Below are 26,558 nucleotides of genomic sequence, written 5' to 3' on the forward strand. Positions count from 1 at the left end.
TGTGGGACTTATTCCACAGTCAACACATTTTTAAATACAGCAACACAGGAATCAAGAACAGATGAAGAAAGACATCTGAAAATAGACAATAATGAGGTAAAACAGGTAAGGCATATATAGTCCAATAAATTTGGTTATTTAAAAATCTTTTTCAGGCATACCCAATGTGACAATCAAATAACTACTTAGCCATTCCTGTGACAGCAGTTTTACTGGTGAGAACAGTATTTGATCACTGGAAAGGAGAAATGTATTACAGCTAAGAGGCTTACCTGACAAAAATCAGTTTTAACTGAAGTACATTTTGTCAGCCAAGTACCAATTAATACAGGTCTTCAGCTTTTATGTGTCCTTTCCTCAGCTGTAAAGCAATTTTCTAGCAAAAAAATCCCTAAGTGTTCTACAGCACTAGCAGATGCCCACGTGCATTTAACTCTGCCCTCACTATAATCACCTGTCCGCAATCTACAAAATTCCTTAGGATGGGAAATCAAAACCCTCTGGAAAAGGTAGATAGGCAGCAGTCAACTACACACTTCAAACGGAATTTGGCAAGTAGAACAGGACCAGAGCTCATTCTTGTGATCTATGTTACACACGTTCAATGACAAAGGTGGTTATAAGCTCTGTTTTTACCATGCTGAGACCTAGCAACATTATTAACCAAGAGAAAGCCTGTCACCTACAGCATCCTGATTGCATTCGGACCGGCAGACCAAGATCTGATCAGTCCTGGCATAGAAGTCAGGTAAGGTCACAAGCATCTGATGGTATGTCTGCAAATAAACTATTAAAAGATGGAAGCCAGTATTTTCCACCGGAACAGAAGATTTTATGAGTGCTGCCTGAGTTATAAGGGTATAAATACACAGTGTACTACCGGAGGCTCTCATTCTCTTGGCAAGAAGCAGAAGAGTTGGCAGCTTATAAAGAAATGAAGGGGGACATTTGTTTGACGGTTTTAAAGTTCCTGTTCTTTCATGCAAAAACTAAAGTTACTTGTGTATTATCTTAAAAAACTACATATATAGCTCACCTTCTTTAATTTGAATGTTGCCTGTTTGCTGCCTACTGTGGTATCAGACACATTGAGCGTGCCAAGTTTTTCTTCAAGCTTTAAACGATCTCCAAGAGTTTTCCTGCAGAGAATAATTAACATTAGTCCCTCTTCTTGCCATCTTTTTACTATAATAAAGGCTGATAATGCAGACAAAACTAATCTCAATTTCTCTGAAACCCTGAAATGCCATAGCTCTAAAAAACAAACATTCCGTCAACAGAAAAGACAAGTTCAAATCATTTCCTCCAGGTATTACTTTCAGTAGAAACACTTCTAAAATTTATGTAAAGTTCATCGTTTTTTTTGCGCTAAAAAAGCAACAAGACTCTAGTTGAGAAAGAAACCACACCCTTCTATTGCTATAGTTTTCTATGAAATGTCAGAAAAAGTCAGGAATATTCAGCTGCAGTAATAGATGCATACATAAATAAAAAAAATAGTAAGCCTAGATATATACAGTTTTCTTGCAATCTTATTTCTCAATTGGAAACACTTTTAAGGGAAGGAAATAATCTTGGCTATACATCAGAATGAATTCATCACTGAATGAATCACTTTGCTGATAGAGACAAACTACTTAGTTGAAATACAAATGACTGTTCAGATATTGCGCCTGTAACAATCCAACACAGTTTTCTAAACAAGAGAACAATGCAAACAAGTGAATGTGGTAAATAAGACAGACCCTGACCCCAGACAGGAGCTCCACATAAGCATACACCTTCAAGTGCATGGTACTCATCAGTTAGCTTCTGCAAGCAACCTGGTATAGAGTCTCTCCCTCGGGCACTGAACTCTAGCATTTCCACAGAGGAGGGAGCTGTTGGGGTTGAAACTGATACTGCTTTCGGCTCTCCCCCACTGGAAGTTAATGTCCCTACAAAAGCAAGGCACATGGACATGCCCCAGTTGTGAGCTGAAATTTAATATCACCCTTGCTGACTTCAGTAAGATTGACTATAGACTGGAACAGCTGAGGAGTGGAAATACACCTTGCTCTCAGAGAGCATCCCGCACAGGGGTGAGGCGGGCAGGCAGGGATGGTGCTGGCTTCAGGCAGCCTCCCTAAAGGCACCTGCGAGTCCTAACACAGCTAGTCCTTCCTCTGCAATGCGGGCCTCACGAGGCCGTAGTGCCACCTGAGAGCGTGACATGGCTAGTATGATCAGACAGGCTCACTCTGCAATGTGCTTAAAAAACAATCGCCAAACTGTAAACGAAATTACTTTCTGCAATTTGAGATGCTGTGCCTTATTAGGTCTCTCTGAAGAGGGCTAAGGGACATGTACAAGTTTTAAAGTGGAAAATAAGTCGTCATAAAAATACAGACGTTTAGCAGCCACCAAAGTCAATGGCATTTCCATGGATGAAGGGCTCATTGACTATGGCCTGTGCATGAAGTCTCTGAAGTCTGCTGAATTTTGGTTAATGAGCCATTTTATGTAACAAAGACTTTTCAGATTAACAATGAAAAATTACTGTCAAGAATTACTTTATTTCTCATGACTAGGTACTTTGATTGTATTTTTTTCTGTAGTATATTTTTCATTGAGTACATGTAAAAACTTGTTCCATCTGTGCGAATCGGGAAGACAAGCTAAGCCTTAGAGCTAACTATGGCAGAAGATCAGTCACCAACATTGTGGTGGGATTTCTACATTCAAGTGAAGTCCCATTTTTTTCTCCTTTGAAAGTGAACTGGAGAAATATGGCTACTACCCAGCAATTATTAAGCATGACTGCCTAGATACTGCTTCAGTCAGGAGAAAAATTAAAATGAGGAGATAGTAGCAAAATGCTGTGGGGTTGCAATTTTACTGAATAATTGCAGGTATGGCTATATTTATCTGAAAATGTGCAGACCTCAAATGACAGTGAATTGCTCATACTGAAATGCAAACACAACAGCTGGGTCGTTTTTTTTTTTTTTTTTTTTTTTAAAGTCATCATCAACGAATTGATTCAAGGGATACACTAATAATGTTATTAGAAGCAAGTTCCCCTGCCCTACAGTAAAAAAAAAAAAAAAAAAAAAAAAAAAAACCAAAACCAACAAACAAAAAAAAATTGCCCAGGCACTTCTTTTTCCTTGTTATAAAGAGAACAGTTTCTCAGGACTTTTCCTGCTGTTTTAGTTTAGCAATACCTAGGAATGTCAACTATGCTTTTGTTGGCTTTTGTTGACTTGGCCACCTCTGAAGATATATACATTGACTGTCATACTTTATAAAGTATGACTACTGTTGCTTTTAATTTTGAGATGCTCTAACTTCAATAAAAAACCTTTTAAAGGGACATCAAGAAAATCAAAATAGCTCTTAGCACACTGATAAAACCCTTCCTTTTATGGATTCCTTTAAAGTTACTATGTAAGGAACTTATGCAGTAAGTAAACAAAGCAAAGTTTTGCATCTCTAATATGTTCAGCAGGTTTTCATATGTAAGCATAAGAGTGCAGAAGGGGAAAATTAAATGTAGACTGATTTGAGACAAGGCGTTTTTTACAACCATGAGTAAACTTTGCAGCTTTCCTGCGCAAAGAAACGCATAGACTGTTGGTCTATGAAGAAATTTATAGTACACACCACTGCTTTAGAAGTTGGGCTTGGAGCTGTGCTGAGTCAGGAACATGTCAAAAGAAACACCCAGTTTTATATAAGTCATAAACTGTTTCCTCAGGTAGAACATTATACGATTAGAGAAAAAAAGAACACCTAACCATTAAATGCATAGTGAAGGTATTAAGGTACTTAATTATATTGGTCACAGACCATCATTCCATAACTTGGATAAATCTCAAAGACAAACATGCCAGCCTCACCAGATTGTACATGCCACTACAGTCTTTCCAATTTTCAGTACATTACTTGAATTAATTATTTTTATGCTGACTACTTATCACTGAATAAGGCCAGCAGAAATCATATTTAGGTATTTTCTTCATAAAATTATAATATGTAAAAAACAGTTATTAACCAAGCAGGTTAGCTCACAACACAGACTAAGTCATTACAGAATTGTATCAGCTCTACGTTATAAGAAACAAATACCAGCTGTTAATTTTTAAATTTCACCTAAGAATTTGAGGAATATCAAACTCCATACTCAGAACAATGCTTGAATGAGCACAAATGGGATCAGCGAATATACAGCTAATTGCTTAGACAAAAATTTAAAAAATCATGGGAAGACAAGTCAATGACAGCAACTCAGAACAACATGAAGGATGTAATCCTGTCACATTCATTTTTTTTTGTCATCCTATTCTATCCTCAATCTTCTCTAATTTTTTTTAAACATTTTACATTACATCCCATCTGTGCATGTACCACACAGAGGGTATCTAACCTAAGCTACCCTAATTATGCACCACACCTTGCAAAATATTCTGCAGAAAATCAGTAGTGAATCTTAAAACAGATTATTTCTTCTCTAAAAGCAGTCTTTTACGTCTTTCCATGGTTTATGTCATCACTGATATTATTCCATCTACGGGACAGATCTGCGGTATTTGCTTTCATTTTTCCTGAGCTGAAGAAATTATTTTTCTCCCTCTATACACCAGATGGAAGAATTTATTTTGTCCTGTGTCACACTGTACTATTTTTTTCTAAATGTTTCTCTTCCTTACACCTGTCTTGGCTTATTTACTTAACTTTCAATAACCTTGTTCACATTTAAGCCTTCCATGTTTTGAACGAAATGAAACCTTAATACTTCAAATTGAGTGTCCTTGAGAATTTCCTTTAGAAGTCAGCAACTGAATTTGTGTAAAAGAACAGCATGTAAGTAGGCTGCAGCCATACTGCCTTTTACAGAAGTATTTCAGTAGCAACGAGAACACAGTGCCATTTGACCACTCTCTCAGGCTCCTTTCCAGTCACTTCCTAACATGGCTGTAAATCCAAGTACAACGTAAAAAATATCCTTAAATACAATACTCTGTCAGAGTGTCCAGAGTGGATTTTCTACTGACAAAGAAGAAAAGCTAACAAAAGTGAAAAGTTCCTTCATCTTGTGTAAGAAATAAAGAAAAATAATCAGAAGAAAGTTAATGGAGAAATCTAAGAAAGTTAGAGTCCAGAATGAGTGGGTAAATTCAATCTAAATCATAAAATCATAGAATACCAGGTTGGAAGGGACCTTAAGGATCATTTGGTCCAACCTTTCTTGGAAAAATCACGGTCTAGACAAGATGGCCCAGCACCCTGTCCAGCTGAATCTTAAACGTGTCCAATGCTGGGAAACCCATCACTTCCCTGGGGAAATTATTCCCATGGTTGATTGTTCTCATTGGGAAAAATTTTCCTTGTGTCCAATCGGAACCTCCAGGTTTGTAACTTGTACCCACTACCACTTGTCTTTTCCATGTGACTCCTTGTAAAAAGGGAGTCTCCGTCGTCTTCTTTGTAGCCTCCCTTTAAATATTGGAACCTAATGATAAGGTCTCCTCTAAGCCTTCCTTTCTCAAGGCTGAACATTAGTCAACATTCTGCACTGCATCCAGTGTGGTGCAAAAACTTTGAAGTTATTTTCTTTCAAGATTTTAATATCAACGCCTGCACTCCAAATAATAAAAGGCTATTAAATCTCATCTCCTGAAGGGCTCAACTAACCTCTGGGGAAAAAAAAAAAAAAAAAAAAAAAAAAAAAAATCAATGAGAGTTGCAGACACTAAGCACCTCAAGGCCAAGTCCTTCAGTTTGATGTGCTTTTTATACAGTACCCAATTACCTCAGTTGATCATCAATTTAAGGAAATCCAGATAAAAAAAAAAAAGGTGACCGATTTTTTTGTATTGCAAAAACAGTGAGACCTTACAATATAAGGACAACGTATTTTTTTTTTAAGTTTCTGGATGCCATAAAAATACCCAGGCAAAACAATTCTTGTTTTACCACCTTGTCCCTACCCCCAAAATAATGGCTAGTCATGCAGTATTCTACATCGTTTTAGCAGGTCAGGTGAAAAACATCCAGAGTGTCAACCTCATACTGACACTCACCGAGTAATGGATCCCCAATCTGGTTCAGAATATTAATCTCTTACTCATCTCATTTGTGTTGTCTCCCTGCCATACTTCAATCATTATATTTGTTTAACTACAAAACAAAGCTTTCAACAACTATGTCGCTTTAAGTTATATGCCTGAATTGCCAGATGTGACTTTACTAGTAAAGTGCTTCCAAGCCCAAATGCCACTGGCCTGCATTGTAGAGAACTACTTGAGAATCATCCACCCCCAACTATTAAAATAGGAACATTAGTCTTACTTCATTAATTTTTGTTTTTTGGCAGAGTCTTTGAAGCTTCTGAATTCCTCTCCTTCTTTAATCTCAAAAAACTGAGGTTTCAGTAATGTTTGCTGATCCTCCTTGGACCTTTCCTGCCGTTTTACTTTTTCCTCTTGGCGTAGAAGCTTGCGCTGTTTCCTGACCTCTTCAACCCAGCCTTTTTCATCATCTGAACTCTCGGAACTTTCTGCATCACTTGCTTTTCCTTCTGGTTCTTCTTCCTCTTCCTGCAGGCAAAAATAGCATAAAATAAGAAATCATCAACTAATTTTCTTTTCAAACCACTCCTGTAATTAGAGTACGTGACAGCTTTTACACAGATACAGTTGAAGACAACTAAAATTTGAAAAGCAGTAACAGCAAATGAAGCAGATGTATTATAAAGTTGTTTCCACCTACATATTTTATGTTTTTCAAATCTATATTCATGCAGACACAATATTGTTCACATCTAAAAACTAGGATAACATTATAAATTATATTTAATTACTGTAGCTGATAAGACATTCTTGCACTGCCTTCATCTTTCCTTCCTTCAAGGATGAAAATTCTGCATGCTTGAAACAAAGAAAAAGAACCTACAGATTCCTCCTAATCCAAATGGAAAATATTTTACCTGTTCTTGTGCTTCCAGTTCCTCCAAGATCTTTAGTTTCCTCTTTCTTTTCTCACTTATTTTAGAAACAAGTGGGTTAAGTAGCCTAAATTCTTCACTCTGCTCATCCACCTGGAAATCTGGATTCTCAAACATGACCTTAAAACGATCATCTTTAAGAAGGCTAGGCAGATTCTGGAAAAGAAGCAAAGCATAAGTGAGTTACAAAATTTTGAAACAGACTGGTAAAATAAGTACCACCCTTTTAATCAAACAAAACTCAAAACCAGCATGTGAAATGCCTGTTGCTTTATCCTTCCAGGTCATATAAAAATCAAAATTTATGCTTATTATATTTTATTACTTTCACAAAGATCAAATAAATATAATTCTAAGCTACCTATAAGCAAGACAGGGTATTTTATGTATACTATAGACAACTTAAGTACATTAATTCAAAAATATTAGTAATTGTTTCTCATACATTGAGCCAGCTAGTCTGGAGATGTGTTGGTATCTACTGAGTAATCAGCAGTACCTCCAAGGCAAATACCCTGCCTGACGGGGATGATTCTACAACATGTACAACAAATTATCAGGGTAAACATATCTTTATGCAATGCTACTATTGTTTTACTGTAAATACGTAAGTGTTTCTATACATCTTATAACACTTTTTCTTCACTGCTTTTGCATACAGAATGGAAAAGGCAGTTTCATTCATGTCAAAGTAAAATGAACTCTGTGTAAATTATGCTACTGTTGGATTGGGAACAGTTCAAGCTACAACTTCAATTTATGTGAATACCTGTTGTCATCATTTAAAATCATTTCACACATAGCTTTTTATTATAAAAAGCTGACCTTTCAACATTGCCAAACTTATACTAGCACATTCATCCCACCCCAGCATTAAATTTTCATAGTTACCTAAGAAGTGGGGGGGGGGGGGGGAAGATACAGAAAACAAATGTAAATTTCAAAACCAGAAACTGTTGCAAATGTGTAACTTGCAGTCACACAGCCAAAAAATAAATCCCAAAACGGAAATAAAAATTGCTCTTCATAAGACTGTAATGCCATTTCAGGAAAATAACTGGAACATGCATTTTTAGGCATACTCTTTTTAGTCCACTTATCACAATCTATATGTACTCCTAGACAAATCAACCCCCATTTATTAAACTCATATTTCCATTGTAACATTGGCTGAGACAGTCTTAATTTAAGGTTTTACCACCACCTACTCTTTCAGTAGTTGATGTTTCCTACTAACTGTAACACAGGATTTCATAAGATGCCTGCCTTTCATGAATGCTACATTCCTGTGAGAATGAGCACCTATGAAGTGCTACCTACAGAAAGCACCTCCCTCCCACTAGATATTAAAGATTAACATTTTTTTTTTTCCTTTGGACTTCACTTAGTATAAAAATGGATTGTTTTCAGTATCAGGAAGAATTCCTGTGGCATAAGAGCAAACCATTTTGGCTGGTTTATAAAATGTAGTTAACTGTGTACACAAAGAAAGGTAATTGTATATTCAGTGTTATAGGTAACATCTATCCTGTCATGGTCACCACCAAAATACAAACAAATGCAAACAACAGGTCTTTTTCGAACAACTTTGGTATTGATTCTGCATTTAGCTAGATTCCGGAGTCCTATGAAGCCCATATCAACTTCACAGTATATTTCACCATTTTAAGCTTTAAGTTACTACATGGCCTTTTTGGTGCCGCAACTACAGTGAAGTCCACCTTAAAGCCACCTACTACTATAGGTTATTTATGAGAGACAGAAACAATGGAATTTAGAATCTGTTTGGCCAACTAACAAAAAAAATGAACAACCAAAACCAACAATGACAAAAAAAATCAATACTGTAAGCATTACTGTTTTTGTGCTCCCAGTTAGAGGAATCTCCAGAAGAAAAGCTCACCTTCTGCTTCCTTTTTCTAGTAACCTGTTGCTCCTCTTCTTCTTCAATCAGTTTGAGTGCAAGCTCTTTATTCACTTTTGGAAGTTTCTAAAGAGAGGTAAGCAGTTAATCAGTAAATTAGACTTTTACACATGTGAAAACCTACATGCTTTATATTTCTAAGTGTAGTGAAGAGAGAATTCTTTTTCATTCTTATAACTCTTGCTGAAAAACTCCTTGACTGGTTCCAAATATCTTTAGGCACTAGTAAAGCAATAGTGCTGGGAGAAAATTTAAGGAGAATTTCTGTATCATTTTTTCCTTGTAATGTATCAGCTTGAGTACTTTAAAAGCAATTATTTCTTCTTGTATGTTGAACAAATTCAATCTAGAAAGTTACTAATTATAAACACAACACTATTTTTATATACCTCTTTCCAGAATATTATGGTTTAATGGCTTAAGTAATTTAGTTTAATGACAGAAGTAGAAATTGCAAGTTTTATCAGTGGGTTATCCACACAAGTGGCAAATGTGATGAGAGCTGCTCTTTCACAGTTTGGTATCAGTCTTTCTCATCTGTGGGAATCACACGCATGAGAATTGCAACGGTTCCATTCAAAAAGTTTTATAAATTACTTTGAGTGTCTGATGATAAACAGAATCAAATCCCAAGTCACCACATCTCTGAGATACACTTAGGAATATATTACTCTTTATAAATAGTTTTCCCAGAAGTATACTCATTGTTTACAGGATTTACCTTTAGTTGAACTCTCTGTGCACGTGTTTCTTCTATCTTCTGCCTTATTTTTTCTCTTCTGTATTCTTCATAGGCAAAGGGGTTGGCCATCATTTTTGCCTTTGAACAAGCAGGAGGAAGTAGAAAGAAAATACCATTAATACAGGACAGTCAGTTATTTCGGAAAAAAAAAAAACAACATAAACCCAACACAAAATAACAACAACAAAAATAAGTGAAGTCCAACACACATATTTTATTGTTAAGAGTAAAAATTGACGTGGATCAGCCTTATTTACCTTATGATAGAGTCTTATGTCCATGAAAAAGCCATGCATATATGCTCTGAGCAATGATGATCCGATGAGATGAGCAAGGCCTGGGAAAAACATTACAGAGGATTTCAAAGAGCTTTCATATATAAAGAACTCCTATTCCAAGCTAGCCCCTTCACTTACCCGATTCAAAACAAAAAAGCACTGCCAACGCAACACATGAATCTAACAGTCACATCCATTACATCAAGACTAAGTAAAACCGCAATAAAAAAATCAGTTTGGCCAGCAAGGAATTTGAGCTTCTTCAGAGCAACAAAATCCATTTTTCTTGTCACAATCCATGTTACTGTGCACTTTTTAAAAACACCCACATGCACTGCGATCCATAAAAGTTTACAAAGAAAAATTTGACAGGATTTTTATAAAAGTCCACAGATGTTTGACAATCACTTTTTTAGTGTGGTATAGAGACGTTTTTAATTAAAGAATTTTGCCTTGGGTCACTATCTTTGAAGAATCAACATGTTGAAAAAAATACAGTACCACATCAGGTCATAAAACTGTCACCCTAGGCCGTAACCTAAGTAAGAATGAAGATACTTAAGAGTTTTCTGATTTTCCTTCCATGTATCTTCATAAAATTCCAAGACTGATAAAATGAAAAGCCTTTTATAGCAAAATAGCCTCTACAGACCCCAAATCTTTAAAAGTATTAACAAACTCTTAGAAATAAATGGCAAATAAAGAGTGAGAAACTGCTGTGCACCTCAGAAAGCAAAGTTGCCTCTAAAACTTTTTTAACTGCTTCCATGACACAATCTTCCTGCATATTCCAAAATAAAAGTACTTCAGCTTATGGCTAGTAATACAAAAAAGCCCTGATGTATGAAATACAAAATATCCCCTAAGCTAGTTCTTAATTTGAAAGCTTGCATTTATGGGGAAATTAATTTGACCAAGCTATAGTGAATTTAAAGCAGAGTAAGTATTCCCAGTCAAGTCTCTGTGTAGATTATACTATGCTGCCTTATTCCCTTACACCTGGGATAGGGGTCAGCAGGCTACAAGGAGACCACCTACTCTAGAACTCTAATGCTGGAGATGCAGGTGCTTTGGATGACCTCCTCCTTGTACGGCCTCCTGACAGGCCAAACCCAACTCCCGTACTCATAGGTAAATTAATTAAACTTCAGCAAAACACTGCAATCAAAACATGTAACAAACAGAAAAAGGACTAACTACCTTGGGAGAAACATGCTTAACCATCTCTACTATATTTTATATATTTTATAATTTTCAGCATTCCAATTCCTTGAAACTGTGTTTCTATTAGCTCTAGAATGATTTGTATTTTATGGAAATTACTACATTCAAATAGGGCAGCCTTTGCCAGACTTTGCTCTGAGTTCCAACATACTGTTTGAGCACCTCAAAAATATTTTGAAAACTAAACCAACTTCTCTTCCCGTGCCTTCCGTTTAGTGTCTGAAAGCACACTCAACAGATTCCTAGACATATTAAATCAGGAAATATCAATCATCACCTTGGGATAAAAATCTGAGAAACATAAATATCTAGTGTTGCACTGGTTGGGAACCAAAGAACGTAAAGCCATCAGCCTGGTATATTAATAACCAAGAAGACTGGAGGAAACTACTGCCAGTGAATTTCTAACAGTCCCCACGCGTCATATTGGAATTACAAACTTGCATGTGTAAATCACCAAAAACTGAACAAAGTAGTCAGCTAGAAAGGATATTCAACTGTTTTACCTAAATTTTCAAGGTCTTTTCTGGTAACAAATTTGTAATCATCATAAACTGTGCTCTCTGGATTCTCTTCCAGTTCTTCAGTCAAGTTGTCCAAGAAGGAACACCATTTTGGGGCAGGACCTAAAACCTGTGGAAATTATAGAAAGTTATAACATTTTATATTCTTACAGAAAAAAACTCATTAGGCTCTCAACTACTGTGCTTAATGGAATAACAAGTGAATTCCTCTGAAATCAAACAGACCTTAAGAGCAACAGCAGTTAGAGAACAAAATTAAACCTATTGCTTGCATTACCAACAAGGTAATACAAGATTATGCAAGTGTTATTTTAATTTAGGTCATTTATTTGAGACCAACAATATAGAAGTTTTAAGTTTAACTGTTTCAAGTGGTCCCAGTCTGATTAATTTATTAAAAGCTCAGAGGCAAACATTACAGATAAAAATATGAATTAATGGGACTAGATAGCAACTAATCTGTAGAGCACTACTGGATCTTGAACTCATTAGGTTCACTACACAGTCATGGTAAATACTATTCTGCCCTATGTATTTTAGTTAAAACACCACAGGTGTATTTAATGTGTTTTTATTCAAGGATAAACTCAGATTCTATGAACAGATAATGGGAAAAATTTAAAAAACTTGCATATTTCCATCATGAGGCAAAGGATCTATTTGAATATTATGTTGCACTATCGGTGTACTTTTCCATATAAGCTTCCTCCAATTTCCCAAGTCAACAATTAGCTCCCTTCAGTTTTCCCTCCCACTGTTCTGACTGAAATTGCTCTCTATCCTGATGCATGCAGCCATACTCAACTGTTCCAGTTCTATTATTTTAGTAGGTGAGTTAGCTGAATGGAAAAATCCAACACTATGTTTTTCTCTCTAGAGCAAATCAACTGTTGTTTTAGAATGTGAAGTGACCAGGTAACTGCTAGAGTGGGACTTAAGTCTTGATTTGTTTGCTAAAAATTCACATCAAAATTCTGCAGTCAACATGACCATAGGAATGGTTGTGATTCAACAGCAACGTTTTAAGATCCTATTCAATTATGGAAACAAGTAGAAGTGTTTTTACATATGTAAAATACATGTAGTTTGTTTTAACTTGATAGTGTGGTAACAGTATGAGATAATGCTTTTAATTTAAAAAGAAGTGTGTTACTACTCAATCAAAAGCCTTCTTTTGAAGACAACTATAAAAAAAAAAAAAAAGTAAAATTGTATTCTAGACTATAATCTACTAATATTCTTGACTGTAACACTCCAGACAATAATACTGTATTCCAGAACACTATCATCTCTGTATCAAGTATGATTTATCTTTGTGATATTTCAGCCCTAGCTGAGAACCATAACATGCCAAATGAAAAACTGCACTTTTTTTTTTTTTTTTTAGTTTTTTTAATATTTGATCCAATTCGTAAGCACTTCCAAGGAAAGACCTAAGATGTCACCAACAGAAAGACTTTACCTACTCAGTGAATTAACCAAGACCCCGTGTCTGCTCCAGTACTACTCAGCTTAAACACTATATAATATTCAGACTGATTTCTTGCCAACACTGCAGAAGCTTTTGTCTCCATCCTGTGTCCATCCAGATTTTAGATTTTTCAGTTACTTTCACCAAACCCACTTTTTTAAGTCTAACCACCAAACTTTTATATTAAAAAAGCAGTCTAGATATATTAAATGTACCACCGGGTGTCGTGCCATGCAAAAAATCAGTTATCTGTGCTGCATTACCAGACCATCAAAGCATGACTGGGGTGAAGGAATCTTCTTTAAAGTTTACCTATCATTTTCTTTTGGATGAAACTGTTTGTCCTTCTTATAAAAAACATGTTGCTTACTAACTAAACAAAACTTCTCTCGTAATAAAATTTAAGTACAAGTTTCTCTACTGAAGATTATTAGAAATAAGAATAGAGAATCCTTGACTCGCATCCATTCCCATTAAACAAAAAGTTCCCCTTCATTCCATCTTCCTGACACATCATGTGAAGATCTCTATCACTTCAATAAACCTTTTATCATCACTTCCATGTCTATGACACTATCTGCTCAAGCCTTACAAAGCACATATTACTCATTAGAACCTAGGCCACTCCAACCAGTTAGGGTAATACTATGATGGGATCTTGACTGGTGTAAATCTTTGACTGAATAACTAAAGCAGAGGTCTCAAATAAGGGAAAACAGTTTATCTCCTCCTCAGCTGTAGCTCCACTCACTGTTCCAAGTATCCCTGTAGTTAAAACCTGATGTTGAGAGTAAAACCTTTCATGGCACATAATGAAACACATACAGCCAAAAGACCTGATTATTCATTATAAACCGTGGAGTTGGACGATCAGATCATAGAAAACAAGGCAGGGGAAATGAGATAATTAACGGAAAAAAGCAGCAGCAGAATACCAGGAAAAAATAGAAAGTCCAACCTTTACTCAAATTTCACATGTAAACTGACAAAAAGGAAAACCCTACAGAGATGTCTGTGTATGTTTTATTGCCTTACTTCCCTCTCTCCCACCCTGCCAAAACCACTTGCCCACCTATTCCAGGACACTTTAGGAGCTTTGCTTTGTGTATTAAAATGGAACATTTTTTAAAGCTTCAGAAGAAATTTAAAAATAGAAAAGGCAAAAAAAAGGCAAACAATGACAGCCATAAAGACAAAAACATAAACAAGAGATGTCCTTCTCTTGCAATACTAATTCTTCACAGAATTTAACTGTCACTACATTTTAACTGCAGAGTTTAATGCTCCTCTGTCAATCCACTGTCAACCAACAGACATCTCAAGATGGTGCTGAGGGCACGCTGAAATGGCAGGCTCTGCCATTCCTGTACCCAGGTACAAATGCAACAGTTCAGAGGGCTGGTCTGCACTGGGCCACCCAGGATGAGGCGGGTAAGTAAAGTCTGTCTGTCCCCCCAGTTCACGGGTTTCCACAGAGCGGGCACGCAGCAGCGCAGGTGGGACCCCTCGGAGTTCCTGCCACCCTGCACTGGCACGACCCCAGCCTGGTGTGCAGTCCCTGCCAAAACCAGCACAACAGCCACAAAGCTGTGGAGTTTGGGTAGGCTAATCAATGTACTCGTCAATTTAGATTGGGAATGTACAGTTCTACCATACCTAAGGGAGAAAAACGCACTGGAATTCACAGCAAGAATAAGCAAATGTTATCGAGGTAGGTAATTGTATGCAACTAAACTGACAGGTCTCATTTTTACACTATTTATGATATATCAAACAAGTATTTCCACAAGTTTTAGAAAAGCCCCACACAGCTAATGGGAAAATCACTATTATATGAGTGCACATCCAAACTCAACTTTTACTCAAACATTTCTTTGGACAGGAAAGCGAGACGTCATCCCGAATAGTGATTGAACCAATATTTTTGCTATTTTCGTTATTATTCTATTTTCAGTAGGACAACCACTTCTTGAGACAATTTCCACCACTTGCTGGTGAAAGTCAAGAAGACTGTCTTTTAAAACATTTTGACCTATCAACAGAGGAGCCTCACCTGTGGGCTGGGCTGCTCCCTGCTCTCCTCCCCTCCTGGCACTCCTTAATCACCTGGAATTAGCACCCCTGAGGTGACCAAAATGCAGTTATCCCACATCATGTCCCACCACCACACTGCAAGGCAGAGCAGCAGCTAGGTCACACAGGGCAGGGGCCGAGGAGCAGCCAAGGAGCGTGGGCCTCTCCTCCCCACGGGTGAGACACGCGGCCGGATTTACCACGGGGGGTTCCCCTGTGATACACAGGTAATACAGGCATCACGCCATGGCCTTTCGTGGCTTACACCAAACCACAATAACTAAAGATGTGGAATTTATAATTATAAATATTGTGCCATTCTAATGCCAAATTTTTGTTAGTACACATTAGAATCTTTTTTTTTTTTTTTTTAAACTTCAGACACAAAGCATGATCAGTAATCTAGCATGCAACAGAGCAGAGATAACAAGTGCAAGGCCACACTGTTCAGGGAAGAGAAAGATGTTGACAAAAAATATTCTTTCAATATTGTAAAGTAACTTTAAAGAAATCAGAGTTCTTTGTATTCTATTTTACAAGATGTTTAACTTAATAGTCTTGCAGCACCACAAACCATACGTGGTACAGCTCTGCAATGCTTTGTACTTATGGCCATGCCCAATTCCTGAGCACTTCTGTAGAAAATATTATCCTGTCATCAGTCTGTAATTCCCCTGGAATTAATGAACCCTAAAACAGAGAAGGTATTATTCCCAACCCACAACAGATGTTCCTTATCTTCAATCTGCAACACCAGACAGCACTTGTACACTTCTAAATGCCACTCAACAATTTGACAGCCAGCTTCGCAGAACCCTTAGAGCCACAGAAAAACTGGGTCTGATCCTAACCAGTATCAAACATGCTCAATAGCTTAAAAGAAGCCTAGGATGTGTAGAAGCTTCCAGAGTCAGATGTCATGAAATTTAAATGACTTCGAATGCACACAGAGACGAGTATTACTAAGTATCTGAAGGTTTCAGAGACCAATTCAGCAACAGTGAACTGAACAATTACTCTTGTCTTCTCAGGGAGTCAAAACAGGTTCCAAAGGCTATTTTTCAGGATGTTAAATAGTAAGCCCCTAGAAGGTTTCATACAAAGCAGTGATAGACTCTTCAGCCGTAAATAAGATGTGAAAATATATTAAGACTCAACCAGCAGAAACTCCTCTGAACCTTCACTGATGTATTTTAGCAAACAAACATGGAAAATGTTCACAGACAGCATAAATCGGATTTTAAAAGAACTGACTAGAACTTGCTAAGTTTACACTGCCTTAATTCTGTCTAGAAGACTAACTTAATGTATAGGGACATCATTCCACAAAACACTTCCAGATGCTTTGGAATGCAGAAGTACTAGTCGCTGTGGCTGTACAGGATGGCAACATGCAGTTTCACTGAAACTTCACAGGTTCACAAAAATTAACACTGTAATGCTGTACCATGTCATACCATAGCAATACAGTTAATAATAAGTATGAAAATATATCATATCATTGCTCTTTCATGACGTATTTTAGAAGTAAAATCTTCTTTCAAAAATCCTCAACTTTGTTGTGGTACCCTCTATGGATTTTAAATTAGACTGAAAGACCTTTACCAGGTAGCAAAAATGTACTAGTTAAATCATTCACTGCCACACTATTTGAATAATTTTAATTACAACAAAAATAGCATATTTTTAAGACCTTTAACAGAGCTCTGGGTACAGTGTATTGTGTAAAGTTCCTAAGATAAGAATTTTAGTAACTGTAAGGCAAGATAGAAACTGTCTAACAAGAAACAACTTATGCTGAAAGAGGTGTTACTGCACAGAAAGTAGGTTACAAGTGAAGCTCCAAGGACTATCTTATTAAATATTTTCAGTAATGACTGCCACATACAGTAGGAAAATGCCAATAAAATCTGCTGATGTCCAACTGTCACACAAGAAGTGTCAAAAACTCTCAGGAAATAAAGCTACCTTGTAAACTAAGATGCTGGAAATTGGATGAAATGTATATCTAATCATTATCAGCTGCAAGGAACAGAATAGGGAAAAATGATACCAAGTGATCACATGACAATAAAATAGTCATATAAAGCCACTGTATTACTACAGGATAGGAGTAATGACTCAGTGGAGACATCTTATACAACTCCAGGTAATAATGTTCAGGATGCATTCATGCAAACTGTAGCAAGTACAGTGAAAGGCTGTTAAAATGACTTCTGAAACAGTAATGCTTGTACAAGAATAAATACATGCAAAGTTATCACAGTGACACCGTAAATTAGGAAAGTTAGCTGAGCATCAGGGGAATGTGACTCTTGAACAGCCTTTTACTGGAGATAATGAGGAAGAAACAAACAACTAATTTTCAGATGAAATCTGACATATTAATGGGAAAGATTATATAATCTGATTGCCTGTGATAACATGGGACTGGACTTCATCATCCAAGGAAAATCCTCTGTTCCTCTGTTCCCATTTAAAAAATAAAACAACACAAACTTCAGGCACTCAACAAAGAGAGATTCTTTTCTAGAAAAATAGTAAATCTTAATTTTGGTTGGGTTTTTTTTTGTTGTTGTTGGTTGGTTTTTTTTTTTGTTTGTTTTGGTTTTTTTTTTTAAATGGCACAATAAAAAGCATTTAAAACTTTTAACAGGACACACTTGCTGGAGAAAGCAAATGCACATCTATGCATGCATATTCTCAGCTTCAACCACGCCATTTAACAGGGGAAGGAGATTACAGAAGGGCTAATGAGGGAGGAGAAAAAAATGGGTGATCCCCAGGGTGTGGGCAGTGATTGAAATGTGCAATTGCGTTTTAAACATAATTAGCTCCCTAATTGCATAGCCAAGTTTAATTAATGCAATTACATGAGTAATTAATTACTATTCATTTTAAGAGTACTGTTTTCAATGTTTTGTTCTCTAATTTTAAGAATTAGAGAGATCTCAATATGTAATAACTTTGAAAAGTTTCCATCTATATGCATTGAAAAGGCGAAAGCAAGAACACCTTGTTGCACCTCATTCACAGTCAAGGTTACATCAGTTGCAATTGGTAACTCTCAAAAATCAGAAGGATTATTTCTAGTTTGTAGACGTGAAAAGTTGCGGGTCTCCATTCTTGATTCAATGCTTTTGGGCTCCAGTCCTACCGAGCTCAAGAGTTTCAGTGAGCCCAGGAGATTAGCTCCTGTTAGAAGGGAGCCTTGGGATCACGTTACCTTGTTATGTTTGTCTACTACATTTCCAACTACAGTGTTTCCCTTTGCAGTCAACATGCTCCAACCAATTTGTGATTTTGAATTTTATTCTGCCATTCCTTTCTAATCTACTTTCTCCCTATGAATGTTCTACAATCAACTCCAGTTGTCCTCTGCTAATCTCATGAGTAATTCCATTTAAAGTACAGAATAAAATTATTTAATTCTCTAAATTAAATGGGTTTGGGGAATAAACACCAAACAAACTTCCCACATATTTTCATCTTTTGTAGTTTCATGCTTTCATTCACCATACATTATATGGTGTAGATCTGATGCTTTTACAACCATCAAGTAGCTCACTGGAGTAGAGGTATGACCAAAAGAGACTGAATAGAACATTCTTCCTTTTCGGCACAGTACTGACAAGAGCACTGTGTTTGGGTTTAAGCCCACACACTCATAAATTTCACTGAACTATACAATGAATTGGCTCTTTCTCTCATACTAAATCCAGCACATCCAGACATTTTTGGCAGATTCATTAATCAGAGAGCTTGGTTTTCCTACCTTTCACTCTGCTACATAAGCTGCCAAATCAACAATTTGGAGGTTTTACTCCTTAGAGAGCATGTTAAAGGAAACATTGCTTTTAAGATCTTCCCAGTGTTAAACAAAAACTGCTGCAGGAACTTGCATACATCTTCTAGGAATGAGATACTAAATCTTTATGCCCTGGTAGTTTATCAGATAGTAAGTACTTCTTTTTCTAATCCTAAGCAGTTTGGCTTTGTAGTGGTGGGTTTTTTTAAATCTCATCTTCTCTGATCTGACAGGCATTACAGTCAGATAACCAGTCGCAGGTCTGCTCTCATTGTGAGTGTCTTCTTGGTGAAACCACCATCTTTCAAAGGAGGCAACTGTCCTGTTGTTCATAATGGTGGCGAAAAAAAAAGACAGGAGGAAGATAATAATTATATAATGTTGGGAACAAAATATATCCCTCCAAGATATGAACAGCAAATAATTTTTCAGCAAAGAAAGTTATACCTTAAAATTATAAATAAGAATAGCTCCTCACAAGACAGGAAGAAAAAGGGACACTTCTCAAGACCGTAACTTACGAGCTGTGGCAGTAAGAGTAAGGAGTCTGATGCTTTCACCAGTGTCCCTATCATGTTCTGACATGCTGACATACATAAAAGATAAACACTCGTCACTCTTGCTATGAATCTTTTTATTTATGAGAGTTCCTACACGTTTTAGGTCTTTAGACAATTGGAGCTGAGACAATTTGAGGTCAGAAAAATAGACAGAAACTTGAAGTACAAGAACCCACTACTTTCACATTAAGTCAACTAATCAAATGAAGCTCAAGAGGTAAGAAAAGAGTGGCTTCTCAAAGCATATGTTACAAGCATGACCAGCTTCAAGCACTTTCCCATAAATTTCACCTGGAAATTAATTAAAAGTTCCCCAAAGTCTGTTCTTATTCCAATACAACAGCTTTTATAGCATATCTGGTGTAATAATTGAGGCATTTAGGTAAGTTATTTAAATACTGTGCAATCAGTTCAGCTGAAGCTCATTCCACAGGATTTATTTACCTGCAAACATCTGCTGATGGTTTGTTTCTTTAGCCATGAAAAAAAAGGTGCAGATCAAGTATGATCAGCTGATCTAATGCCTTGCCGACAATAAAAAGCAGCAATCACATTTTACTTTGGCCATCCACACCTCCCATTCCCTACCACATCTGACTACGTACTCTTAACATTTCCTTTGCATAGGTTCTGGCATTCGTTAGAGCCTTCACAAAGCCAATTTACTGTTCAGTGACTCAGTGTAACCAAGCCAGCACAACTTCCCTCACAAACACAACACCTCCGCTTTTCACATGAAATCTAACAAAAAACCCCCCACCCCATTACAATACTCTTCAAATAAATCCCTTGCAAAGCTCTCCCCCTGCATTTACAATTGTGTCTGCAGGGGAGACAAGCACGGCAAAGCAAGTGGGAGACTTTAACTGCCCTGGCCTTTTTCTTACACAAGGAGAGAACTTCTACACAGCTTCTACCTGTACCAACATGGTCAGAAATCTGTTTCTCAAAATATAATAGCATTTCTAGCAATACTAAGGGCATGGGCCATCAATGGACAAAACTTCCACCACTAATATAGATGAGAGTAACATGTGCGTTGATATTAGTATGTACATGATAGCCTCTGATTGCTATCTAAATTAACAAGTAAGAACTGGCATAATCCAGCAATGCAGAATCTTGGCAAGCCCCTTTCTCTGTTTGTCTGATGGGACAGGAAAACTACCAACTGTCACACTGTGCAGGGACTTGTCTCTAATGCTTTTAAATGGCTGGGAACAACAGGGATCTCATAGCACAAAGCCAGGTGTCAAGGAACATTACACTGTAAATGTCTTTATAGTCATGAAAACAAAACTTACTGGAGTTCAGAGGATGACCTGCATTTTAGGGAAATGTGAGGGATGCTATGGATATAAACGTAATAGCAAATCCAGCGGTACATCTACCTTACATAACTGACAAACTACAGGAAATCTAGGAACGTGTGAGCCTCTAATAACTCCCTGCTATGGCAGCTTAATTGCTTTTTGCAAACCTGGGAGGAAGACTGCTCTGTGAATTTATACAACTACTGCCAGACTACACAAAGGGAAGGAAAGGCAACTACCTGTTGGGAACATGCAACTCCTCCAGACAAGATAACGAAGATAACCTCAGCATAAACCAATGTACTCTTTATAGAGAATAATGCTAGAGAGAAGAAATTTTATGTAACTTAGGAAATAATTTTCTTTGAGTAGGAAACATCTTTCAAATATATACTTGAAAGCTTTCATGTATTTGATGGTTTTATTTATCTCTCAGGTTTGTGGATAGAAATCTCAAATCCTCACAACTTTGCTACTAGTTTTATATAAAGTAATCGTATCTTACACACATTGGATTCATCACTGAGTGCAGCACAGATGACAATACAGAGAAGCCACAAGACTCACTTGCCTCTGCCTTCAAATATAATGAAACAGTTAAAATTAGAAATAGAGAAAATTCTCATGTGTTTTGTCTTTTTTCATCCAAAAGCTAAAAAAGACACTAATTCTTATTACATGCTGATAAACCACAGTATAGTACAAACCTTCCTTTCAGCAATTACATCTTTTCATTATCTGTGACTGCTTCTCTCTTCACTGACTGAACCTGAGCAACGGCACCTCTAAATTTTCAGAAACCAGGTGAATAGATGGCCCAAATGAAGGAACAAGTGCAACTTAAGGAATAAAATTATCTTTCAGATACTCAAGGCTTAATTTTTTACCACTTAAAAAGGGGAGTACATTCCCCCCTCAAAACCTGTTCTTAAGATAGAAACTCAAGAACAAAGGGTCCCATACTACCAACTGCTTAAGAAGCAGTCACAACACTAAAAAACATGTGAGTCTATCAACTGGCAGAGCAATCACCTGGTACAACTCAGAAAATAAACTACTTTTAAGAGTTTTCTCCTTTGCTTTATGAAGGGTATGATGTAAACTATAAGGAAGTATAGACTTAACAGTCAGCATGCTGTTCTCTATTAAAAAGATAATGAAGTGCTGCCTATCATGCTATCATCCACAGCAGCAGTAAGCAGGGATCATATACCTTCATAATCTATACATAATGTTGACCTACTACATCATCAGCACGAAAAAACATCTAAACCAAGCTTTACAGGAAGATCAGAAATTGTTTCCTGACTATCGCACGTTAATGTTTTCCTTCTATATATGTGTGATAAGTGGTACAGTGTCTCTCAGCCAGTGCATGGGAAATGGAGGATATCCTTTGTTGGGAATAAGCCTGGCATGTTATTTTTCAGTTTGAAAGTGTTTAGGTTAAAAGTAGGAAGCTCACATTTCTGTTTGTGAAGATAAACAACTTCTTTCCTATGCTTCTAAATACTGTGAGATAGGTAATGCATCATTCACCAGACATTCTTTTTATATTGTTTGCACAATTTTCTGTGTAAAGGATTAGACTGTTCTGGATGGAAAACACAGTTCTGAAAGACTGATATACCAAAACTCAGAATTAGCTTAAAGGCCAAAAATGCACTGAAGTGTCTTTTTTGTTAATGGGAGGTTTTTTCTTTTCACACGTGGCAGCCCCAAAGTACATAACATGCTACTTCTTAACAGCACTGCTTTTCAGTCATTTCACAGTTCTCAAAATGAGCAAACTAAGGTCAAAACCAACATTTCTCATTTTATGTCACAACTACTATATTTTTATTTTACAACATTTTTTTTTCCCCCAGGGAATGAAACATTTTTTCTATACTATATATTGTTTCTGGACAGAAAAAAAATCTCTTAGCACAATTCAGCTTCACAGTTGCTTTCCACTTTATCTAAAACTTCTTAGATAAGAGCTACATTGCAGGAAATGAACAAATGTCTTCTAAAAAATACAGCATCATCATACGATCTTCAAGAAGACAGCTGAGGCAGCATTAATCCAGAATTACCTAATACTGCCAATCAGAACACATGAAAACATCCTAAAATAAATCAAAATCTCACACTCTAGTCCTAATCTTGTTCCATTAGTGTCAAAATGCCAGCCACAAATATAAAAAGAATTGCATCATTTGCTTCATAACTTTTACCATGCAGAAGCCAAAAATCAGTTCAGAAGATCTTGCTGTAACTCTATCAGCACCCATAAAACATCTCAACGACAGCTGACTATACAGAACATTGGTCTTAAGGGCATGAAGTACAAGGTGTGGAGAGGTGTTTTTCTCTAACTGTATCCCCACCATATAAAGACCCAAGAGGAAAAAAGAGTTAGTAGAACCCAAAATAATGAAAGGATGAGAAAGTAAGTCTTAAGAGGGATAAAATTGTTCTGAAAGGCTGTGACTGTAGCGGTAAGTGTGGAGCACGCCACACATGAGAAACCTCCCACATCTTTTAAACTGAAAAATGACAGACTGTATAGATAGATATCTGATGAACATAACTGCTTGTACAGAACTAGTGAGAGCACTCTATCACCAGACTGACAGAAAATACTAACCTATTTCAAATAAATGCTTTCTCTGAGTGAACGAAACACAACTCTGGTCAACTCAGTCACAAGTAGGCTTAGAAGCAGCTAACCTGGAAGCCTACAATCAAACCAGAGCATGTCCATCCTTAAATTAGCATCCAGGACTGTTCCAAACTAGCATCCAGAAAGAAATAAAGGGGGTGAAATAAGGTCTTAAAAAAAACTGCCTTCACTTGTATTTCCTTCAGTACAAGTTCACTCTACAGATTTGTTTCATCAAATATCCAGTGAATTAAATGAAAACATATAAGCTAGTAAGATTTGGTGCTGTTATCTGCAATTATGTTATTTCAAGGTTAACTACTAAGGAAAAAATAGCTTTTCCTACAGTTTTTCTAAAAATCTTTTTCCCTAAATCTTTTTTTCAAGAATAAGCATTTTTGAGGCATATTCAAAACAAAGATGGTGATAAAGAGTAATTAAACCAGGCAAGTAGAGGACCTAAAAAAAGAAATTAAATCGTTTAAAATAGCATATATGAAAGGAAAGTACCAGCAATGGCTGTTTTAGTTGAAAAGCCACTCAATTTGATGAGGACAAAATTAATAAATACTTCTAGCAATAAAGAGCTCCACATATCCAGAGCAGGTATTGTATTAGAAACCAGACCCATTATAAAGATATTCTTGGAGAAAGTGAATCATTGAGTAGGCAAGAAATACTTGCCCTTGAAACATTTCCAGTTTATAACTCCAACAACCCTAAACTAGGAGAGTGCTAGGATACCAAATGATTTTCCAAAACCACCTGAAAAGAAGCCAGAGACGCTCCAGGATTTATTTTTTCTTAAAGAGCTTAATATCTTCTCTACACCAAAAGTACATTGCTTCTAGCCTCAACAGGGAGTTTTCTGCCAAGACTGCAGGAAAGTAAAAAAAATCCAGAACACAGAATATTACACTCAATTAATTACATGCTTAATTGCTCTCTTCTTTTAACAGCCTAATGAATAGAAAAAGTTTCAGTTTCAGTATGTATATGTAGCCCAAAGTTTCAAGTCCAATAAAGGAGACAGGACTGATTTGAAATGTCTGTGCTAAGATCAGACATGTTCATGTAAGCAGTAGTAAACACTCAGAATAAATAACACCTATGCCCTTTACTTTCCACCCACAGCATCCAGGAGCTAATACGTAGGGGTTTTTCTGTACCACCTGAAAAGAGAACATTACGTGTCATGGAAGCTGACAACCTCAATTAAACTTAAGAAAATCCAGCTCATCTTAGATCCCAGGCCAGTGGACCACCATGTGTCAGTGGAGCTTCTTCCTCTCTTCACTTCTTTAGCCAGGACCTAGTTGCACTATTGACTCAACTTATGTTTCTGAGTCAGTAGTCTGAGAAGTATCCCAAGGCACACACAACTTTCATTTCAACCTTCCCGAGGCACACATCAAAGTGATATACCAGGAAGCCAGCTGGCAAGAAGCAGGTTCCAAATGTTTGCATAAACTGCAAGTTAACTATTAAACTATTGGCAAACAGCCCAATTCCAGTCAGAGGCACTTGCCCTCATTAAAGCCCAACAAAATAAAACAAAAACAAAGTCTCTAAGCTAAGCCAGTCAAGATGTTACCTATGTAAAACAAACATTTCATTTTAATGATCAGATTCAGTTTGGCTTTTACTCACTCTGCACTGTGTATCTGCATAAGGCATCTTCTTGCCATTTAAAAGCAAACCTGCCTGTCCTTTCTAGTAAACCAAAAATCACCTTCTTTTCGCTCTACTTAACAGCTTTGCACACAAAAGAAACAACTGCACTGATTTTTTTTTTTTTTTTGTAAGAAACACATCGTTTTCTCAGACATTCCTAGTCTCAAATGTCATACCTATCTTGTTGAAAATTCTGCAGGAAAAGCTGATGCATGCCATTTCATTTACAGACAATATTATGATACCCGTTGTCAACTCTTTTATAATCCTGAAGTTCAAGAGACAGTCATTTTTTGGTTTTGCAATGGAAATTTAGCTTTGGCATTAACAATGGAGAGAATGGGCACATGTACACAGATAATTCAGTCAGACATGAGCTCAGTCAGACCGTACTCCAAGCTGGCCGGACACGAGCCAGCTCTAGTTCACAAGTCATGTAGCTGTGTTAGCATAGCACTATGCCCACACTAATAAAACCTGCTGAGAGGCAGGGTATATGAGGCTGGGCACAATCCTACACTGTCTGGCCAACTCCAATCAAGGACAGAGGATGCTGGGTCTGTCTGCACCCATCCGTGTACATATGTGCTCCTGTTCTGCAAGACTCTGACTGAAGCTTTTTTTTTTTTTCTTATGTTGTAAATTAGAGGACTAGAGCACAGCACCATACATTTGAGATTAAGTATGCTGCTTGACCACAGTCATGGTAATTCCCTGTAGGTGCTGCAATGAAGATTAAAAAAAAAGAGACTAAGTACTGGCACTACAGTGTAATGTGGAGCTAGAGCAATCAATGGATTCTATCTACACAGAAGTACTTCCAAGTGCTCTGAAACACAACGGTCCTTTGTAGTAGTAGCATTCCCCCCCAGGCATTTATTCTGTTGTGGAATTCAAAAATTGTAACTCAGTTCTTGTCAACATCTCAAAAACAGAGAGCACATTTTTAGTAGTACTCACATCTATCTCAAAGTAAACAAACAAACAGAAAATTAAGCTATTCATTCGAAAACCACTGAATCCTAGTTCTTAGAAAAAGCCAGAAAACAAGACTATGACAAGTGACCAGGTAGCAGAGCAAATCACTAGTTCTTTAAAGTTTTGCTCCAAAGACATATGCAACTAAATTCTTCTTTGCCTGTGCAAGGAAATTACTCAGTGTTCCAAGGACGGAAAAAACCTACGTCTTAACAATCTACTGACACAAAAACCAAAGGACAGGTGTGCATCTCTGAGGTCAAATAACTAGCTCAAAAGATCAAGGAATAAAACTGTAACATGAACGCGTTAATAACATGGAGTTTTCCTTAATAACAAATGCCCTGGAGCAGC

At 36.9% G+C, this 26,558-nt stretch overlaps 1 protein-coding gene across 1 annotated transcript in view; it reads right to left on the minus strand.

Annotated features, from left to right (window-relative positions):
* NOL10 (nucleolar protein 10) overlaps window positions 1-26,558 on the minus strand; it is a 53,088-nt gene that overhangs the window by 2,589 nt on the left and 23,941 nt on the right. The window contains exons 14-20 of the mRNA XM_042803436.1: window positions 11,663-11,789; window positions 9,912-9,991; window positions 9,634-9,732; window positions 8,892-8,978; window positions 6,971-7,144; window positions 6,334-6,581; window positions 1,037-1,139 (exon numbers count right to left, since the gene is read on the minus strand). Coding sequence (XP_042659370.1) covers window positions 1,037-1,139; window positions 6,334-6,581; window positions 6,971-7,144; window positions 8,892-8,978; window positions 9,634-9,732; window positions 9,912-9,991; window positions 11,663-11,789 — 918 coding nt within the window. The remainder of the gene's footprint in view (window positions 1-1,036; window positions 1,140-6,333; window positions 6,582-6,970; window positions 7,145-8,891; window positions 8,979-9,633; window positions 9,733-9,911; window positions 9,992-11,662; window positions 11,790-26,558) is intronic.

Source organism: Tyto alba, unplaced genomic scaffold (assembly GCF_018691265.1).
Source record: "Tyto alba isolate M040663 unplaced genomic scaffold, T.alba_DEE_v4.0 Super-Scaffold_40, whole genome shotgun sequence".
NCBI lineage: Eukaryota > Metazoa > Chordata > Aves > Strigiformes > Tytonidae > Tyto > Tyto alba.